The 16,257-nt window shown below is 43.4% G+C and overlaps 1 protein-coding gene across 4 annotated transcripts in view; it reads right to left on the bottom strand.

Annotated features, from left to right (window-relative positions):
* KIF16B (kinesin family member 16B) overlaps positions 1 to 16,257 on the bottom strand; it is a 306,716-nt gene that overhangs the window by 228,088 nt on the left and 62,371 nt on the right. For all 4 annotated transcript variants that reach the window (XM_040637964.1, XM_040637962.1, XM_040637963.1 and 1 more), the window contains exon 12: positions 15,230 to 15,289. In XM_040637964.1, the coding sequence (XP_040493898.1) occupies positions 15,230 to 15,289 (60 nt within the window). The remainder of the gene's footprint in view (positions 1 to 15,229; positions 15,290 to 16,257) is intronic.

The raw sequence follows: 16,257 nt of genomic DNA, 5'->3' as shown, positions 1-16,257 counted from the left end.
AAAAAATCAGAATCTTTATTAAAGAAGGAGCATTACCAAACACAGAAGGAACCCTGAGCCGTTATTTCACGGAAAGCAAATCTTGCCTTGACATTTACAGAGATAACAGAGCAGATGGTACTTAAACAGTGGCCATAATCTATTTTGGTTTTTAAAACACTGATGAACAACCAAACTCACAGCAAATACGGGGTCACATTCTAAGACCGCTTGTTCCATCATTCTTTATAATATGAAAAAGCAAAAAAGACAAGGGTTAGGGAAGGCTAAAACAAAAGCCAATGTGTGTGAATGTGGAAAGAACTGAGGGTCAGGTTCAAACAGTCCAGAACCCGGCAGTACAGCGGAGTCATGAGCCCAGACCTCAAGACAGCATTCAAATTCTGACCTCTTCCTCTTAACTGTGCACCCTCTAGGCCTCAGTTTTCTTGTCTGTAAACTGAAAAAATAATAATAATAATAATATGCCACCAGAACGAGGCCGCTGAACGGCACAAATTAATACACATGACATTTACAACTGCGGCATGCACGTGTCTACTGAACACTTGAAATGTGGCTAATGCAGTGGGAACACAGAACTTCTCATTTTTATTTAATTTATTGGTTTAAATTTTTAAACTACACTCAGTTGATTTACTGGAAAACTTTTAAATATGTTTGGAATAGAGTTAATATGAGAATCTACTTTTCAACTGTAAATTTTATGAAATCGAAACACTGATCAGGTGTATCTCAGACAAATTCAGCATCTGAATTGAGATACACTGTAAATGTAAAATTCATGCATGTCAAGGACTCATTAAAAAAGTATGAAATACTTCGGTAATCATTTTTATATTGATTATAGTCAAAGTGGTCATTTTTTATATAATAGTTTAAATACGGTACAGTGTTAAAATTAATTTCAGCTACATCTTTTTATTTTTTTAATGTTGCTATTAGAAAATTTTAAATCCCTACTATGTGGCTTGCATTACATTTCTTTTTTTCTTATTAATATTTTTTTATTATATTATGTTAGTCACCATATAGTACATCCCTAGTTTGCATGACATTTCTGTTAAACATTACTGACTTAGAATAACACCTAACACATAGTCAAGTGTGCAGTAAATATCAGCTACTATTGTTCTTCTTAATATTAAATTGCAGATGCAAAGCAATTTGGGTGTGGCACAGTACGGGTCCGAATACAATTAAAACAGGTCTCTACCCTCTGGACCTCAGAATCTACCAAAGGAAAACCAGACAGTCCTTAACAGCTTCACAGCACACAAATTATTAAGTATCTAGCTGTGCAAAAAGACTTAGGGGGGAAAAAAATCCAGAATATATTAAAAACCTTCAAAATTATCTTTCCACAAATCTATAGAAATCAGAAGTGATTTGTTAATCACCCAATTAAACTAGATCCAGATGAAAACAGAAAAAAACATTACATGAGGAACCCACACTGACTGAAAGCAAACATCTGCTGTTTGTGGATGAATGGTTTTGCTCCTGCTGGCTCCAGACCTGATCCGCTGGGGCCGGGGTCTTGCCTGGCTCCCTTGGCCTTGCCCAGGCTGAGAGCCAGCTGTGTGAGGAACAGCGGAGGTTTGGATCGAAGATTCTCTGGTCTTAAAGAGTGGGCAGACATATACCAGAGAAAGGCAAATGGGGGCCAAACTCTTACCTAAATGAGAGCCAGAAAAAAGAGGGCCCAGTGAAAGCATGCACCAGACAAAACAGGTTCAAGAATGTTCACAGAAGCACTATTTGTCATAACAAAAGATGGGAGATAACCCAAAACAAAGATAATCAACAGGAGAATGGGCAAAATGAGTGTGGTCGAGTCTCATAATAAAGAAGAAACTACTGCTAAACCCAGCACGGATGAATCTTACACAGACAACAGGCTGCACAAAAGAAGCCAGAAACAGAAACAATACACTGCATGATTCCATTCGTAGGAAGCTCGACAACAGGCACACCTTACCTATGTGACAGATGTCGCTGGAGCGGCTGCCTCAGTGAGAGGGAGACAGGAAGTAACTGACCGGGGAGGGGTAAGAGGGAGCCTCTGGGGAGTAGGAAGTATCCTCTACCTTGATCTGGGTGTGGGTTACATGCGTGGACACACAGAGCAAAATGCATGAGCTGCCCACTTCAGATGGGCACTTTTTTACATACGTTCACTGAGCTGCACACTTCAGATTTGCACACTTTGTGTATGCTGAACTGTCATTAAAAAAGTAAATACCCATAGTTCTTTTCCAAAGGTCCTGTGAATAAATCACTCTATTTTAACACACACACACACACACACACACACAAAATCAACTATTCAGTTGAAATTTCTTTTCAAATGGCATCACCCAGGGCTCCAAATGCTTGCGTGAGTGCCCACAGAACACCGCCGGAAGCTGTGTGTGCCATTTCTCTCCGGGCGCCTACGTCCGCGCAATAACCACGTCAAGACGCGCTGTAAGGGATGATCTGCCACATGCTTCAGGGCTGGGGGTCCCTCCTCTTGTGACGGGACACAGGGCACCGGTTCAGAGTAGAGATCTGGGGGTGCCACCTCCAGCAGTTCTCCTTCCTTGAGTCTGGAGAACCCACAAGATGGTCTTTAAAAAAGGTCTGACAGTGATTCTGGGTGGCAACGACTTGTGCGTGGAAAAACAACTTCTGAGACATGCAGAGTAACTGACATTTAAGTTGCTTTGGATGAGACACTGGACTTTGCTACTTAAAGAAGTGTTGTAGCAAGTTCTGTCGCTGATTTCAGTCCAATCTGCTAAGAATGCCACTGTAATTTTTACTTTAAGGGCAAGGATGAGAAAGGCTTACATAAAACACATTAATGTAGAGTGTCCTGGATCCAGAGGAAAATGACCATCTTCAGTGAGGCCTGCGTTGTTACATTCTTTCAAGGGGAAATTGCAACTACTGGAAATTAACTCCTCTCACCTAGGAGACATAGACAACTTGCTCGGGAAAGCTGTATTTAGTTGGCAAAGCTGGTGCTATAGAGCAGTACATGAGATATTAGAAACGTCAAGCCATCCCCCCTCCCTTGCAAGTAACAGAATATCCTGGTAATAAATATCCACATGCCGCCTCGGTCCATATTTCTTGTTCAGAAGATGCCCACTTGCTAATTATACTGTCTTACGGATACATACATCTTAAAACCACCACGTTTGCTAAAAAACCATCATTCTGCCGCCTGGAGTTAAGAGAAACTGCTGTCATCTTTAAATAATGCAAAGGCAAAATCAAGCAGGATGCTAAGGAAAATTAATCTCTTAAAACCCGCTGTTGTGTTACAGATGGAGGGCAATGCCAGCTCCCTGCTCATAGTAACTGTTGCTAGGTAGACTGGGCTGGGAAACATCAAGCTAAAGGGGTCAATTGGAAATTAAGCTAAATTCAACGCTACATATGAAAAGCTGGAGAAGAGAACACACCCACATTGAGGGCTCAGTTTAAATAACATAATCAATCTAAGGGAGAAGAGGAAAATGGGTTTTAAATACATGGAATTCGTTGTGTGCCATTTTTCTATTCTAACACCAAAAAAGAGCAGTTTCTCTCATATGAAATCTTCACACCACAGCACAGATATTCAGCTAGCCTTTCACATAATTTTCCAGCTGAATATAGGACTTCTGAGTCATATTCAGAAATTTTCTTTTAAGAAATAAATAAATGTTTCAACTACCTTGCATCTCCTGTTTGCACTGAAGATATCTTACACCCCAGTAAGCTACACCCTCGGCGTCACCAAGACTCACCCACTACCCCGTGTACATGCATAGCAGCGGTGTCTTGACCTCACCCCAGCTCCCAAGATGGGCCCTGGTTCATCTCAACCAATCAGGGTCATCCATTCCCTTATCAAAGTGATTGACTTAGATAACGCAAGCCAAGACCAGTCAGCACAGGGTACCTCCCTGGCCCCCAGGACTAGTTCAGAAATGTTACCTTGCAGTGCAAAGCTCAGAATTCTGCTGGGGACTCTGAAACCCAGACACCTCGAATTTAGATGGTGGTAGGTGGATAGAAAGCTGTAATTGCCAGTATTGCTGTGCCATTCCAAGAGCAGAATGCATGAGGAGGAAGTCATTACAACAAAAAGGCAAAAGCAAGAACAATCCCAGAGAACCACAGCCAGTGCCCTGATCAAACCATGCTTAAATCCCATGCTACCTCCAGACAATTACTCTTCTGTGAGCTAATAAACCCCTTTACCATTTAAGCACATTTGGAATTGGATTTTCTATTACTTGAAATAAACAAACATAAAATGCTACACCATAAAATGTCTTAGAAGTGATGCCACACCGTAACCGCAGAAAACTGTATACTTTTGAAAGCTTCCGTATACGTAATTTTTTTTTTCTGCCCAGTTGGGAGGACCTCAATTACTAGCAGTTTTACATATAAGAGGATGGATTCCCAGAAAACCAAACAAATAAAAAATGGTTAACATTACTGTAATGCTTACACTACTAACTATGTGCTGGACGCCACTCTAAACATCCCATAAGTTCATTTGTCACCTTACGTGACAGGTACGATTATGGTCTGCATCTCAGTGAGGTTCTGGGAATCGGAGAGGTCAACATGACCCAGGTCAGAACAGTGCACAGGCAAAAGTCTGTAGGTGAGGCAGGCTGCGAGCCATCTCCTCACTCCATACCCATCCCCTTCCCCTCCCCAGCACACACTCCTCCCCAAACTCACAACGGCTAGAACTCATCCAAGGTGAGTCAGATGTGCTCCCAGGTGACATGAACAATAAACTGCTCTGTACCATGAAATGGTCGCTTTTTAAGCCCCCTGCCTACAAAACCAAGTTCCTACACTTGAACACACCCTGAGTTCAGGTGCACGTAAAGCACGCTTTCACACGACCGGGCAATCTTTCCCTCCCTAACCGTGGCAATAAATATGCAGTAAGAGCCCGTCAGCGCACATGCCTCGCTGCAAAAGATCAGAAGGAAAATCCCCTATGTATTCAAAATAATTTATTGCATGGTTCCAACATTTAACAGGGTGCATGTGACTTATTTCTGAGCCTTTTGCTCCAGAAACGTTATTCAAAAGTAAGAACCAACATATACTTGCATTGCCTTTATTTACGGGCAGTTCCTTCAAGATGAAAACTGCCCATGGAAAATATGGTAGCTTTGGCATTATTAACAACATCAGAGCCGGCCCTGGGAATCGCTCTCTTAGCTTCTGACCCTGCCAAGTTCTTCAGTCAACCTCCAATGCGGTTGCGTTGACAATGGTCCCCCCCCATTAATTATCGAGTCCCAGTTTCAGAGAACAATGAACTTTATTACTCTGCCCTTCATCTTAAAAAACAGTTGCAAGAGCAGAACTTTGAAAAAGGGAGAACACACAGTTTGATGGAAATTAACAGCCAGAGTCTAACTTTCATGAGAGGCTGACAAATTAACAACTTCATACTATGTCAAGTGCAATCACATCTTTTTTCTCTTGCTTCAGATCAAGAAAGAGCCAATGAGACAGTACATGTGAATGCACTAAAAAAGATAAAGGGCTTGGCACATGACGGCTTGGTAGGTGACTTTTGTTCAAACAGACACGAAATCACATAAGTCTGCAGATTAGCGTGGGGGAGACAAGTAAGTTCTTATAATGCTCTCTCAATTCATCTCGACTGCAACCCCCATCGCAAATCCTCTCTCTTCTCCATACCGTCCTCTGCAGAAAAATAGGAATACATGTTCACCCATAAAAACACAGTTGCAAATCACTGGGGCTGGTTGCTAAGGCAAGGGGACAAGTAGAACAGAGAAAAAAGACGCTTGTGGTCAGGTTTTTTGCAAAAATGGAAGGAAGCACTGCTCACCCCGAACCCACGTCGTTGGGTAATTCCCTCACACCGAACCCTGGTTTTAGCCACATGAGTAGCTTTGGCCAAAGAGACATTACCAAATGAAGTACAAATGAAGGTTTGAAAAATGCTTTGACACTGGGGCTCAGCACCCCTCAAGACCACCATAACAAGCCCGAGGATGAGAGAAACAAGGCCAGATCATCCATGGGTGAGACGGAGCCAACCACCGGCCATGTGAGTGAAGCCTTTCTGGACCATCCTGGGAATCCACTGAGCCAGCCTGTACCACAAAATCATGGAAAATATTAAGTCTGTTAAAAGCCACTAGGTTTTAGGGAAGACTGCTATGCAGCAAAAGTCCTTGAACTTGTCCTAAAACGTTCTCAGAAATGGGAGAACACAGTTGATTGAGTTCAACCACTGTTCGCCAAACACTTCCTAGTTATAAAGAAATAGTGTATAAAGCACTAGAAATTATGATACAAAAATGAACATGTTCCCTGACCTTGAGGCGTTTATAACCTAACAGAAGGAATGATGAGCATACATTGATGAACTCATTCATAAACAACTTTTCTAGTAACATATCCCCACGTGGGGCCTTTCTAGCCTTCCATTTATTCAGTGTTCAGACCTGCTCAGCAGCAAACAAAACAGAAACTATATTCTCACGGAGTCCATATCCTAATGCATATCAATTTCAAAAATGCTTTCTATGCGGGGCACCCAGGTGGCTCAGTTGGTTAAGCACCCAAATCTTGATTTCAGCTCAGGTCATGATCTGAGGGTTGTGAGATCAAGTCCTGTGTTGGGCTCATTTGCTGGGTGCGAAGCCTGCTTAAGATTCTCTCTCCCTCTCCCCCTTCCCCAACATGTGCTCTCTCTTAAAAAAAAAAAAAAAAAAAAAAGTTTTCTATGTTTCTGGGCCTTTCAAAGCACTATAAATAGAGACAGATATATTAATACATTTAGCATAAATTATCTTTTTAAGTAACCTTAATAAAACACTAGAACTGAAAAAGTAAGACATGTAGTTTACATAATCTGAGGCCTCAAACATCACACATCAGAGGAGTAGATTATATTGTTAACAAATCTATTTTTTTTAAGGTATGTATGTATATACGTATGTGAGTGAGTGAGAGGGAGAGAGAATCTAAAGCAGACTCTGCACTGAGCACAGAGCCTGATGTGGGGCTCAATCCTACAACTTGCACCGAAACCAAGAGTCAGATGTTTAACCAACTAAGCTACCCAGGCGCCCCAACGAATCTATTTTTAAAAGGAGAAGACAGGTTATGGGAGCTTTACAAAAGAATGCCGACTGGGGGGAAAAGTCTTCTAGCACTAGGATGTAATAATCTCCATGAGGGCAAGGATTTCTGCTTTGTTCATTGGTTATACCCAGTGCCTAGAACTATGTCTAACACATAAGATGCTCTCAATAAACATATGTTTAATGAATGAGGGAAGGAGAGAGAGGACAGGAATGGATGGAGAGATGAACGGGTGGTGGGTAGATGGACAGAAGAGAGAAAATGAGTCAAGCTGGGCATTACAGGGAGAATATTTTTAAATTCACAGTCACACTAAGAATTTCTTTATCGGCATAAGCAGCAATGCTAGTTTATTAGAATATTGGTATGTCAAAAAAACGCTCGCCACCTTTTATACCTTCTTTACTGAAAAGCTTTCAAAAGTTTGAAAATGAAGTTTTCAAAACTTACAAAAATGAAACTCACATGGCAGTTACTGAGATCGTAAAGGCATGACCTGCACATGGACAGCACTAAAAAGCAGGTGCTAGGCTAGAATGACTCTCTTTTCACAAGGAAAACCAAAGGGGAAAGAGCACTGACTTCTAAAACTCCCTCCACAGCCAATCTCTGCATGGATGAACACTTGGAAATTCAGTGTAGTGTCTTCATGTAGCCAAATGAGCCCTAGAGACAACACTCTGAATTTTCAGATGCTACTACAAGCTATAATATTTTCAGATGCTACTACAAGCTATAAACAATACGTGAAACTGTGTGAGGTCAGAATTTTGAACCATCAAATGCTCAAACAGTTGCTAATAAGGCAGGTGACCCATGGTTTACAGAGATGGCACCTTCTTAATCCAAAATCTGGGCAAAATCGATGTCCATAAACAAAATTCTATCCTAAAGTTACCCCCGGTTCAATTCTCATACCAAGAGGAGGTCAAGATTAACTGCATCTAAAGGAGACAAAGGCCACAAAAAGCATCATCTTTCCCGTGATTTCTTTGTGGGTTTTCTAGAAACCAAAGGATTCAGTGCCCTGGGCAGGAGGAAGCCAAAGGCCCACCACAATCTGCTGAGCAACTGCCCCAGTTATTAGTGCTGTTTCCAAACCCATTATATCCCCTAACACACGTCTGCTCCATGAAATGGAGCCCAGGGGGAAAAAAAATCTTTTCTAGGTTGCCATAATCTTCCAGAGACAAACGTTCAGTTGACTGATTCTATCATAAAACAGAAATCAGTTGGTTTAAAGTAAGCCTATCTACAAAATTTAAGCTCAGAAAGTCTTAAGCCAAGAAAGTATTCCAATTTCATTTTACTCTACTTCCTATTAGTCAAAACATTCTGAAAGAGTAAGACACTTTCTTCCGTCAAAGTGCTACCCGGCTCTGCCACGGGCCTGTCGTGTCCTGCCTCTTCTCTTCCCCGGAGATGGAATATTAAGACACCAGCACGATTTAAACTTAAAGCATCTGCATTAGGATCCCGCTATCACATAGATTCAAATATGCTCCATCCCCCAAATTCAACAAACATTGCTTACTGTATGCAAGAACAAAAAATTCTGTTTAATTAATGTCTGAAAAAACAACAACTTTCATTCGACTTACACAACTAGCCCACTTTTCAAGGGCAAGTGTCTCCAGTTGCAGCCTCTGTGTCTGGGCAGCCTGCTTCCTCCCCAACCCACCCTTGTGCCAAGTCACAGTCAGATGTCCTACGCGGGACAATGAAAACACAAAAGCAAGTCAGACCCCGAGTAATCAAAGGATATGTTTTCAGGAAGGAGGAGACCCTATTTATTAAAAAGTGGGAAGAGTAGCCAGTGCTGGAGGGATTCAAATAGAGAGAGCTCTCAGGGCTGCAGGCAGCACTTTGCGGTTGGGCTCTGGACAGCTCGCGCCCAGAGTCAGAGCTCCCTTCTGCCACACCATCTGTCAGACACTCGAGTGCTTTATGCTGCAGTCCAAGCTGACTGTGATTTATTTTGAAGCACAGAACTCAAGGAGATTTTTGGAAGTCAGATAACATATCTTTGAGCATTTTTTTCATTTGTTTATGAAATGCAAGAAGAGAGAAACCAAAATGTGTCCTGAGCAGACAAACCACAGAGGTATGTAAAGGGGGGGGGGGGGGGGAGAAAGTGGGAATGGACAAAGCATTTGTGGACTTGTTACTTGAAAAAATTCATCAGCAGTAAAACATACGGGATTTATAAAAAGCCAAGCCAAAAGGCACACAGGAGGGGTATTAAGTAGTCACTTTATAAACCACTACAAACACTGAGCAGTCGGCCCAATAGCGAAGCTATGCAAAAGGGGAACCCATACCACGGCCTCAGGAATGCACCGATCCCAAGGCTTATGGATGCTGGATTTATCACAATGTTAAGTTCCAAGACCCAAGAGAGTTATCTCCGTTTAACACAAATCCAGCCAGGATGAAAAACATGTCGGGGCAGCATTCTAAGAGACCAGAGAGATCAGAAAGAGAAGAGGAGTCAATACAGACGCTCAGGAGCATGGCAAGAGCCCGGGACGTGGGACTCTGGTACCAGACCAGGTCGAACCATGACAAAGAAACTACTTCAGGGCTTACATCCCAGGGGCTTTAAAACAAGGAACTGGTTACTTGGCTGAAGGAGGAGCTTGAAAGCCATTGAGGATGGTGAGGCCACCCACAAACTGACAGCAGGAACCGGCATCACTCGTGGACAGGAGGGACACAGGCATGAGGCCAGGGCTGTGTCACCAGGCAGAATGGCACCCGGGAGGGGCCGTGTGGATGCCACAAGAAGTTGGAGCACAAGGTCTGCTCTCTTGCTCCAATCTCGTGGGGAGTCCCACAGGAGCCCGAGGAAGGGCAGCCCCCGGGGGTCCGTCCCCCATAACCCAAGGCAGAGCCAGAGAAGGGGGAGGAGATTTGAGAGCAAAGGAGCCCAAGACTGTTCCACCCTTCCTCAAACATTATGGTGCAGACCCAGGCATCTTAGATTCTGACTGAGCACATCTGCAGCTCGCAGGTGACAGTGATGCTGCTGGTCCTGGAGCCACACACTGAATGGCAAGTATCTGACTGGTCCAAGTGAAGGACGAACCATAATCTAAAGGAACGCAGCCACCCACATTCCTTCCAGGAATAAAACACACACTCACATATAAGCCTCTCGAAGAAGAATGAGAAACAAATGCCGGAAGGCAGAGGAAGGACAAGACCACCACCTGCACAACACTCCGTGTTACTTCTCCCACCGCACCATCAGATCTGTATGCTTCCAGGTCGTTATGGGCTGAACTGTATCCCCCTCAAATTCAGCTGTTGAAGTCCCACTCCCCAGAACCTAGTAATTACACTAAAATGAAGCAGTTAGGGTACAGTCTGCCCAATGTCCTTATAAAAAGAGGCAATGAGGATACAGAGGGCGACCAGCAGTGCAGGCACACTGAGAAAAGGCCATGTGAGGACACAGAGAGAAGGGAGCCAATCACATGCCAAGGAGAGAAGCCTCAGGAGAAACCAACCCTGCCAACACCTTGGTCTTGGACTTCTAGTTTCCAGAACTGCAAGAAAATAAATTTCTGCTGTTTAAGTCCCCCAGTCTGTTATATTTCATATAACCACCCTAGCAGATTCATATAAAGGTCCTGGTTTTTGTTTCTTGATATTACTTTAATGCAGTTAAGTTTTCGCTGCATGCCTATCCTATGAGAAGCAGAGTTCTAGAAGGTGGCTCATAGGATGATAGAGACAGTTCTTGCCCAGACCCTGCTCCTATTCAGAGGGACATATCAAGGCCACCAAACCTCAGATTATGATGGAGGCTGTGACAGAGGTACAACCAAATGTTATAAAGGCCCAAGGAGAACAAAATCATTCCAGCTGGGAAGTGGGGGCGAAGTGTGACCAGAGAGAGTGCTTCCACATGGACTACAAAGGGGAAGGAAGCATCTGGAATAGTGGAACAATGCAGGCAGAGGCCAAGAAACACTCAGAGACCCAAGGCACAGGTATGTGCTGGGACCAGCAGGACTTCTGGCAGCACGGGTGGGATCCCCAGGGGTCCTGGGGCAGGGAGAATTGTCAAAGTAAACAGGGAACAGAGGAGACCGCTGCCTCTGGGAGTCTGAAGTTTAATTTCCAGAAAATGAAGATTAATGAAAATAAGGTTAAGGGGCAAGAGAGTGGATATACGGAGTACATCATGGACAATAATTAAAACTCTCGTTGCCTAACTGCCCAAGAACGGCCTCCTTAAGATTAACATACTTTGCACCTTCATTGGCCACTTTCAAAATACCTCCAAGCACTGTATTATGTCTTAGCCTATTAACTTGGATCTAGAGTAGAGGTTGCCATCCACCCTGATTTCCATGCTAGGAACCAGGGTATGTGACAGTTGTGGGTGTCATGACCCAGTGAGTCAGAAAGAGAATGGAAGCCTGAGATCCAAATTCCACAGATCAAAGCCTAAGGCTCTGTCATTGTCACCACGGTGCCACCAGCCTGGCTGTAAACAGCCATCACCCTTTGTCAGAGCATGAATCTGGCCAACAGCCTTCCACTCTCCCTCCACCCCGACTCAAGAGGACCTTGGATCACGCATCCAGAGCAAGGGAAGCCACCGACCAAATTAAAAGAAGGGAACAGGGACGCCTGGGTAGCACAGTTGTTAGGCGTCTGCCTTCGGCTCAGGGCGTGATCCCGGCGTTCCAGGATCGAGTCCCACATCGGTCTCCTCTGCTGGGAGCCTGCTTCTTCCTCTCCCACTCCCCCTGCTTGTGTTCCCTCTCTCGCTGGCTGTCTATCTCTGTTAAATAAATAAATAAATAAATAAATAAATAAATAAATAAATAAAATAAAATAAAATAAAATAAAAGGGAACAAAGTTATTTCTTGGCTTGTGAGCATCCAGGAGCTCAAGATCTAGTGACTTCCAGGGAAATGAAGGGACTTCCCAAGCGTAATTCTGCCATGAAGGGAGACTCCTACCCCTACATGAGAGGGGGCTCCCATATATTCCTGAAGCAACTCTGTGTCATGTATGCTGGTAGACTAATCCCGGGTCTCATAACTGAAGGAAGAGATACAAGCATACAGCACAGGTGGCTCGACACCGACAAAGATCATCGTTCTGATGACTGAGAAGATGGGTTATGCTCCTCTCCTTAGTCCTCTCTTAAAACATTACCCATGTGTGTCCTCTGAAACGACTCACCGATACACTTGGACAAGAAAAAGTAACAAGGCAGGCACTCATGGTGCCAACAAACACCGAAACAGCCCTTGCCTCTCCCTTCAATCCCCTGGATATTTTAAATCTCTTCATTTTTTTTCCCCAAAGGTCTCTCCTTGCATGTTCAGAATTTGGGGCTTGAAAAGGCCAGAATTTGGGACCTGAAAAGGACAGTAACTGGCAAACAGGCAGAGTCAACAACTGGGTCCTGACCATGAACATAATCCTGGGAACTTAATGGTTCATTGGGCCAGTCCCTATAAAATGTGCAAATCTCTAGAAGAGCAAGTTCCCAGAATTTGAAGACTCACATTTTAGCATGGGCATGTGTAAATTAAACCACTGATCTCAAAGAGGGTTGTACATTTACACCCTTGGCATCACCTTATTGTGAAAGAAGTATACTTCTTTCCCCCTTGATTTTCAGCTCAGCCAAGTGTCCTGCTTTGGTCAACGTGATGTTAGCAGGCACGGTGCAAACAGAAGCTTGAAATGTGCTTGCACAACTAGGCCTGCCTGTTTGTACCTTGGCCAAGACCATGAGAGAGCATGCCCCAGGCAACAGCTGGTCCAAGAGGATGAGAGACATGTGGAGCAGACCTGGAACCCACCCACAGCCTGGACCTGAGCCCAGCCAAGCCAGGCTCATCCAGCCAACCCCCAGCCAATCTATACATGCATGAGGGGAACTGCTGTTTTAAGCCACTGGGTTGGAGTGGATTCTATACAGCATTATTGGAGCAAAAGCTGACTGAGGGAACAGTCTGACAAAAGAAACATGAGAAAGGATTTCATAAACTACACAGATACAAACTCATCAGATAACAATCCCTTTCCTCATCAATTTCCAAAAAATGTTTTCAAAAACAGCATTTGAGTAGCTGCCTTCTTTTTTGTTTTTTTGGGTTTTTTTACTTCAGGCCGCAGGTACTGTCTTCCAATAAGAGAGGAAGACAACCCTTAAAATATCAAACGACTACAGATTTAAAACACAAATACCAGTAGAGAAATCCAAAATGGGCTTGCAAGAGCAAGAGATGGAAAAATGTAAAAAAAAAAAAAAGAGAGAGAGATGGAAAAATGTGAAATATCATTAGCCTTTCTCATAACCTTTAATACCTAGCACACATCACATTTCCACTCTTTGCATCTTAAAAGTTATTTTAAAAACAAAAAATAAAAAAGTTTATGAATAATGGACCTGCAGGACGACTTAGCTTCAGGGCCCAGAATCACCGTCGGAGGAAAAGCGGAACAAAGCAGCTGACGGGTTCATCATGGCGGCTCTCAGGACGGATCCCTCTGCGGAGCGGTTACGAAACCGCACCTCCAGGGACCAGGAGTGCACAGCAGAAGGCCGAGGCTGAGTCTTCCATGTACTGGCACTGCCGCCTGTGCTGACTAGCATTACACGCAGTGATTTTCAGAGCTAACTATTCGGTTTCTCTCTTTCGTAAATGGAACAGATTTCCACCCTCTCTCTGCAAATTTGCTGAGGAAAGTGCACATTGTGCCATGAAAGGTCAAACGACGTGGGCCTCAGAGGCAGGGACGGCGGCACTGCTTCTGAGAGATGATGCTGCTGCAGGATGAAAACTACCCACGTCTTGGGGGGTGTTTCACTCCACACCTGACTACCCCGAAATGCGAGTGAGTTCCTGGCTCCGTTTCCTGCACAAAAATCTCTCCCACAGGAAACGCTGAGGAAGTACCTCAAGATAATACGACCCTATGACCAGAACCAGGAGGGGAGAAAAGAATGTCTGGACTCAGAAACCCTCACTCAGGGCAGTGCTTTCTGTAACCGGAAGTATCATCTCTCAGACCATCACAACCCACCCACCTCACGAGACACAGTCTCTTCCAGCCCCAGAGCGGGCCAAGCCACCTAAATGGCACATGGAGAACTGAACACAATATGCTGCAGATCCCTCTCAGGGGTGAGACACAGAACTAACTGGCTAAGCCAGGCCCTTCAAGAGCTTGCCCCCGTGACACAGTTAAGTGGGTGCCCTGTTTTCAGGTACAGGGGATCCAAGTTAGGCCTCTGCCCAGATGTGCAGCTAAACTTCATCTATCCAGCCTTGCCAATGGTAGAGGAGACTTCGCTCCTTTGGGAAGCTTTGCCCGAACCGGCCCAAAAACAAACCCAGGATTCTGTGGTCTCTGAATCACTTTCTCTCGTAGGTGAAGTCAGACACTATCAAAGCTTATATTCAGGTCTGAACCTCAAACCTGGCATGGCTGACCCTCAACAGATGACTCAGGTTTCCTGCCAACCCAGCAAAAGCTGGGAACATGAAGAAAGACGTATTTTGAAGCATTTTGAGGACGAAAACTAGAGGCCACTGGTGACACCTTTCAGGAGGAGCCTCGCCAAACCGGCAGACCATCTCTATCTAGCCCTTGAGACACATAGGTCAAAACTCCAATAGGAAATTACTAGATCAGAAATTTCTGAAATCTAGCCATGTTAATGCATGCATATTCTACAATATTGCCAAGGAGCGTATTTTTTTTTTCTCACCTAACATATCGCTTTTACATTGGGTTTAACAAAGGCAGGAAGGATGCCTTGAAAATTAAGGATGCCCTTGAATATTAAGGTGAGTTTAATATGTGCTGAGTCAAAAACGGAAAAACAGCAACAAGGGGAAACAGCATCCCCTCTACATGTTAAAACACACAGAGCTTTAATGTCTCATAGCTACATTTTCACTTCGAAATCAAACCAGAACCCCAATCCCCGAAGTCACTGATCTTACCTTAAGCAAAGCACATAATAGCCATATTTGAGAAAGAAAGAAAAAAACTGTTACCTATTTAAGCCAAGATAGTAAGATTAAGGCACCTTATTACAGTCCTTACTTTCAAAATATTTTGGGTTTCATTCCACTTATTTGTCCATTCCTTCGTCAATTCTTGAACCTAAAAGGAAAAACACACATGTGTGATTGCTCCATAAGAAAATTACTGTGATTTTCTTGTAAAAAGTTTCCGAACTCTTAGAGCTTATGGAAGGAGGTACAATATATTTTTTAATTAGACAGCAATGCCGATCCCTGAAAGAACCATCACCAAAGATAAATCAAACAAGCTGATCTCATCCTGCAACCTACATTAAGGCAAAGGAAAGAACAGGAAAAAAATTTGTCAAGTTGCCTAGAGTTTTACAACATCCCTTTTCATGGTATACTTAAATAAAAGCTGCTTCCTTGGCTATTAACCAAAAATGACAAGTTTAAGGATGACAATGTCCCATTAAATGGGTTACTTTTTCCCGATTATACTTTAGGTTCTAAAAAAACAGTGATTTATTTTTTTTCTAATTAGATGTGGTGAGTAAATCACCTTGGATGCTGCAGTTTTCTTTAAGAGATAATCTGCTTTTTTAGCTAATTAATAGGGTTTATAAATCTCGTTCTATCTTTTTTTTTAAGGTAGCTCTTTAATTAACTCTTTTAGTAAAAGCAAAAATCTTTTGATAAAAATCAGCTTCTTTCCAGTCTGCTATAACTCAGGGGAGAAAACATCCCCAATTGTTGAACACAGCACAGTTGGAAATTGCTTCTCGAATTTAATGAAAATATTCTGCTGGTTCCATAAAACTTTTCAAATGGTCCTAGTAAGTAATTCTAGTAAGTAATTCAGTGATATAGTACCTAACTGAGAGGTAGAAAAAAAAGAATGTGTCCTGTAAAAAGGAATATCCCTGAAGCTAAAACAGAGTGGGGGGCGGGGGGGATGATGTGATTGGACAGAGGACACTCTGTCCTTTCAAAGCCTTACTCCTCCTCTAATTTAGCACTCTGCCACCTTCACACTCCCATCCCATCGGAACCCACCGAGAAGTTAGCTTACTTAACTGGGCCAACGTGCACACTGGGATACACCTG

The sequence above is a fragment of the Ursus maritimus genome, unplaced genomic scaffold (assembly GCF_017311325.1).
Source record: "Ursus maritimus isolate PB19 unplaced genomic scaffold, ASM1731132v1 scaffold_22, whole genome shotgun sequence".
NCBI classification, from domain to species: domain Eukaryota; kingdom Metazoa; phylum Chordata; class Mammalia; order Carnivora; family Ursidae; genus Ursus; species Ursus maritimus.
Note: the sequence above shows the minus strand (reverse complement) of the source record. Positions and strands in the feature narration are given on the sequence as shown.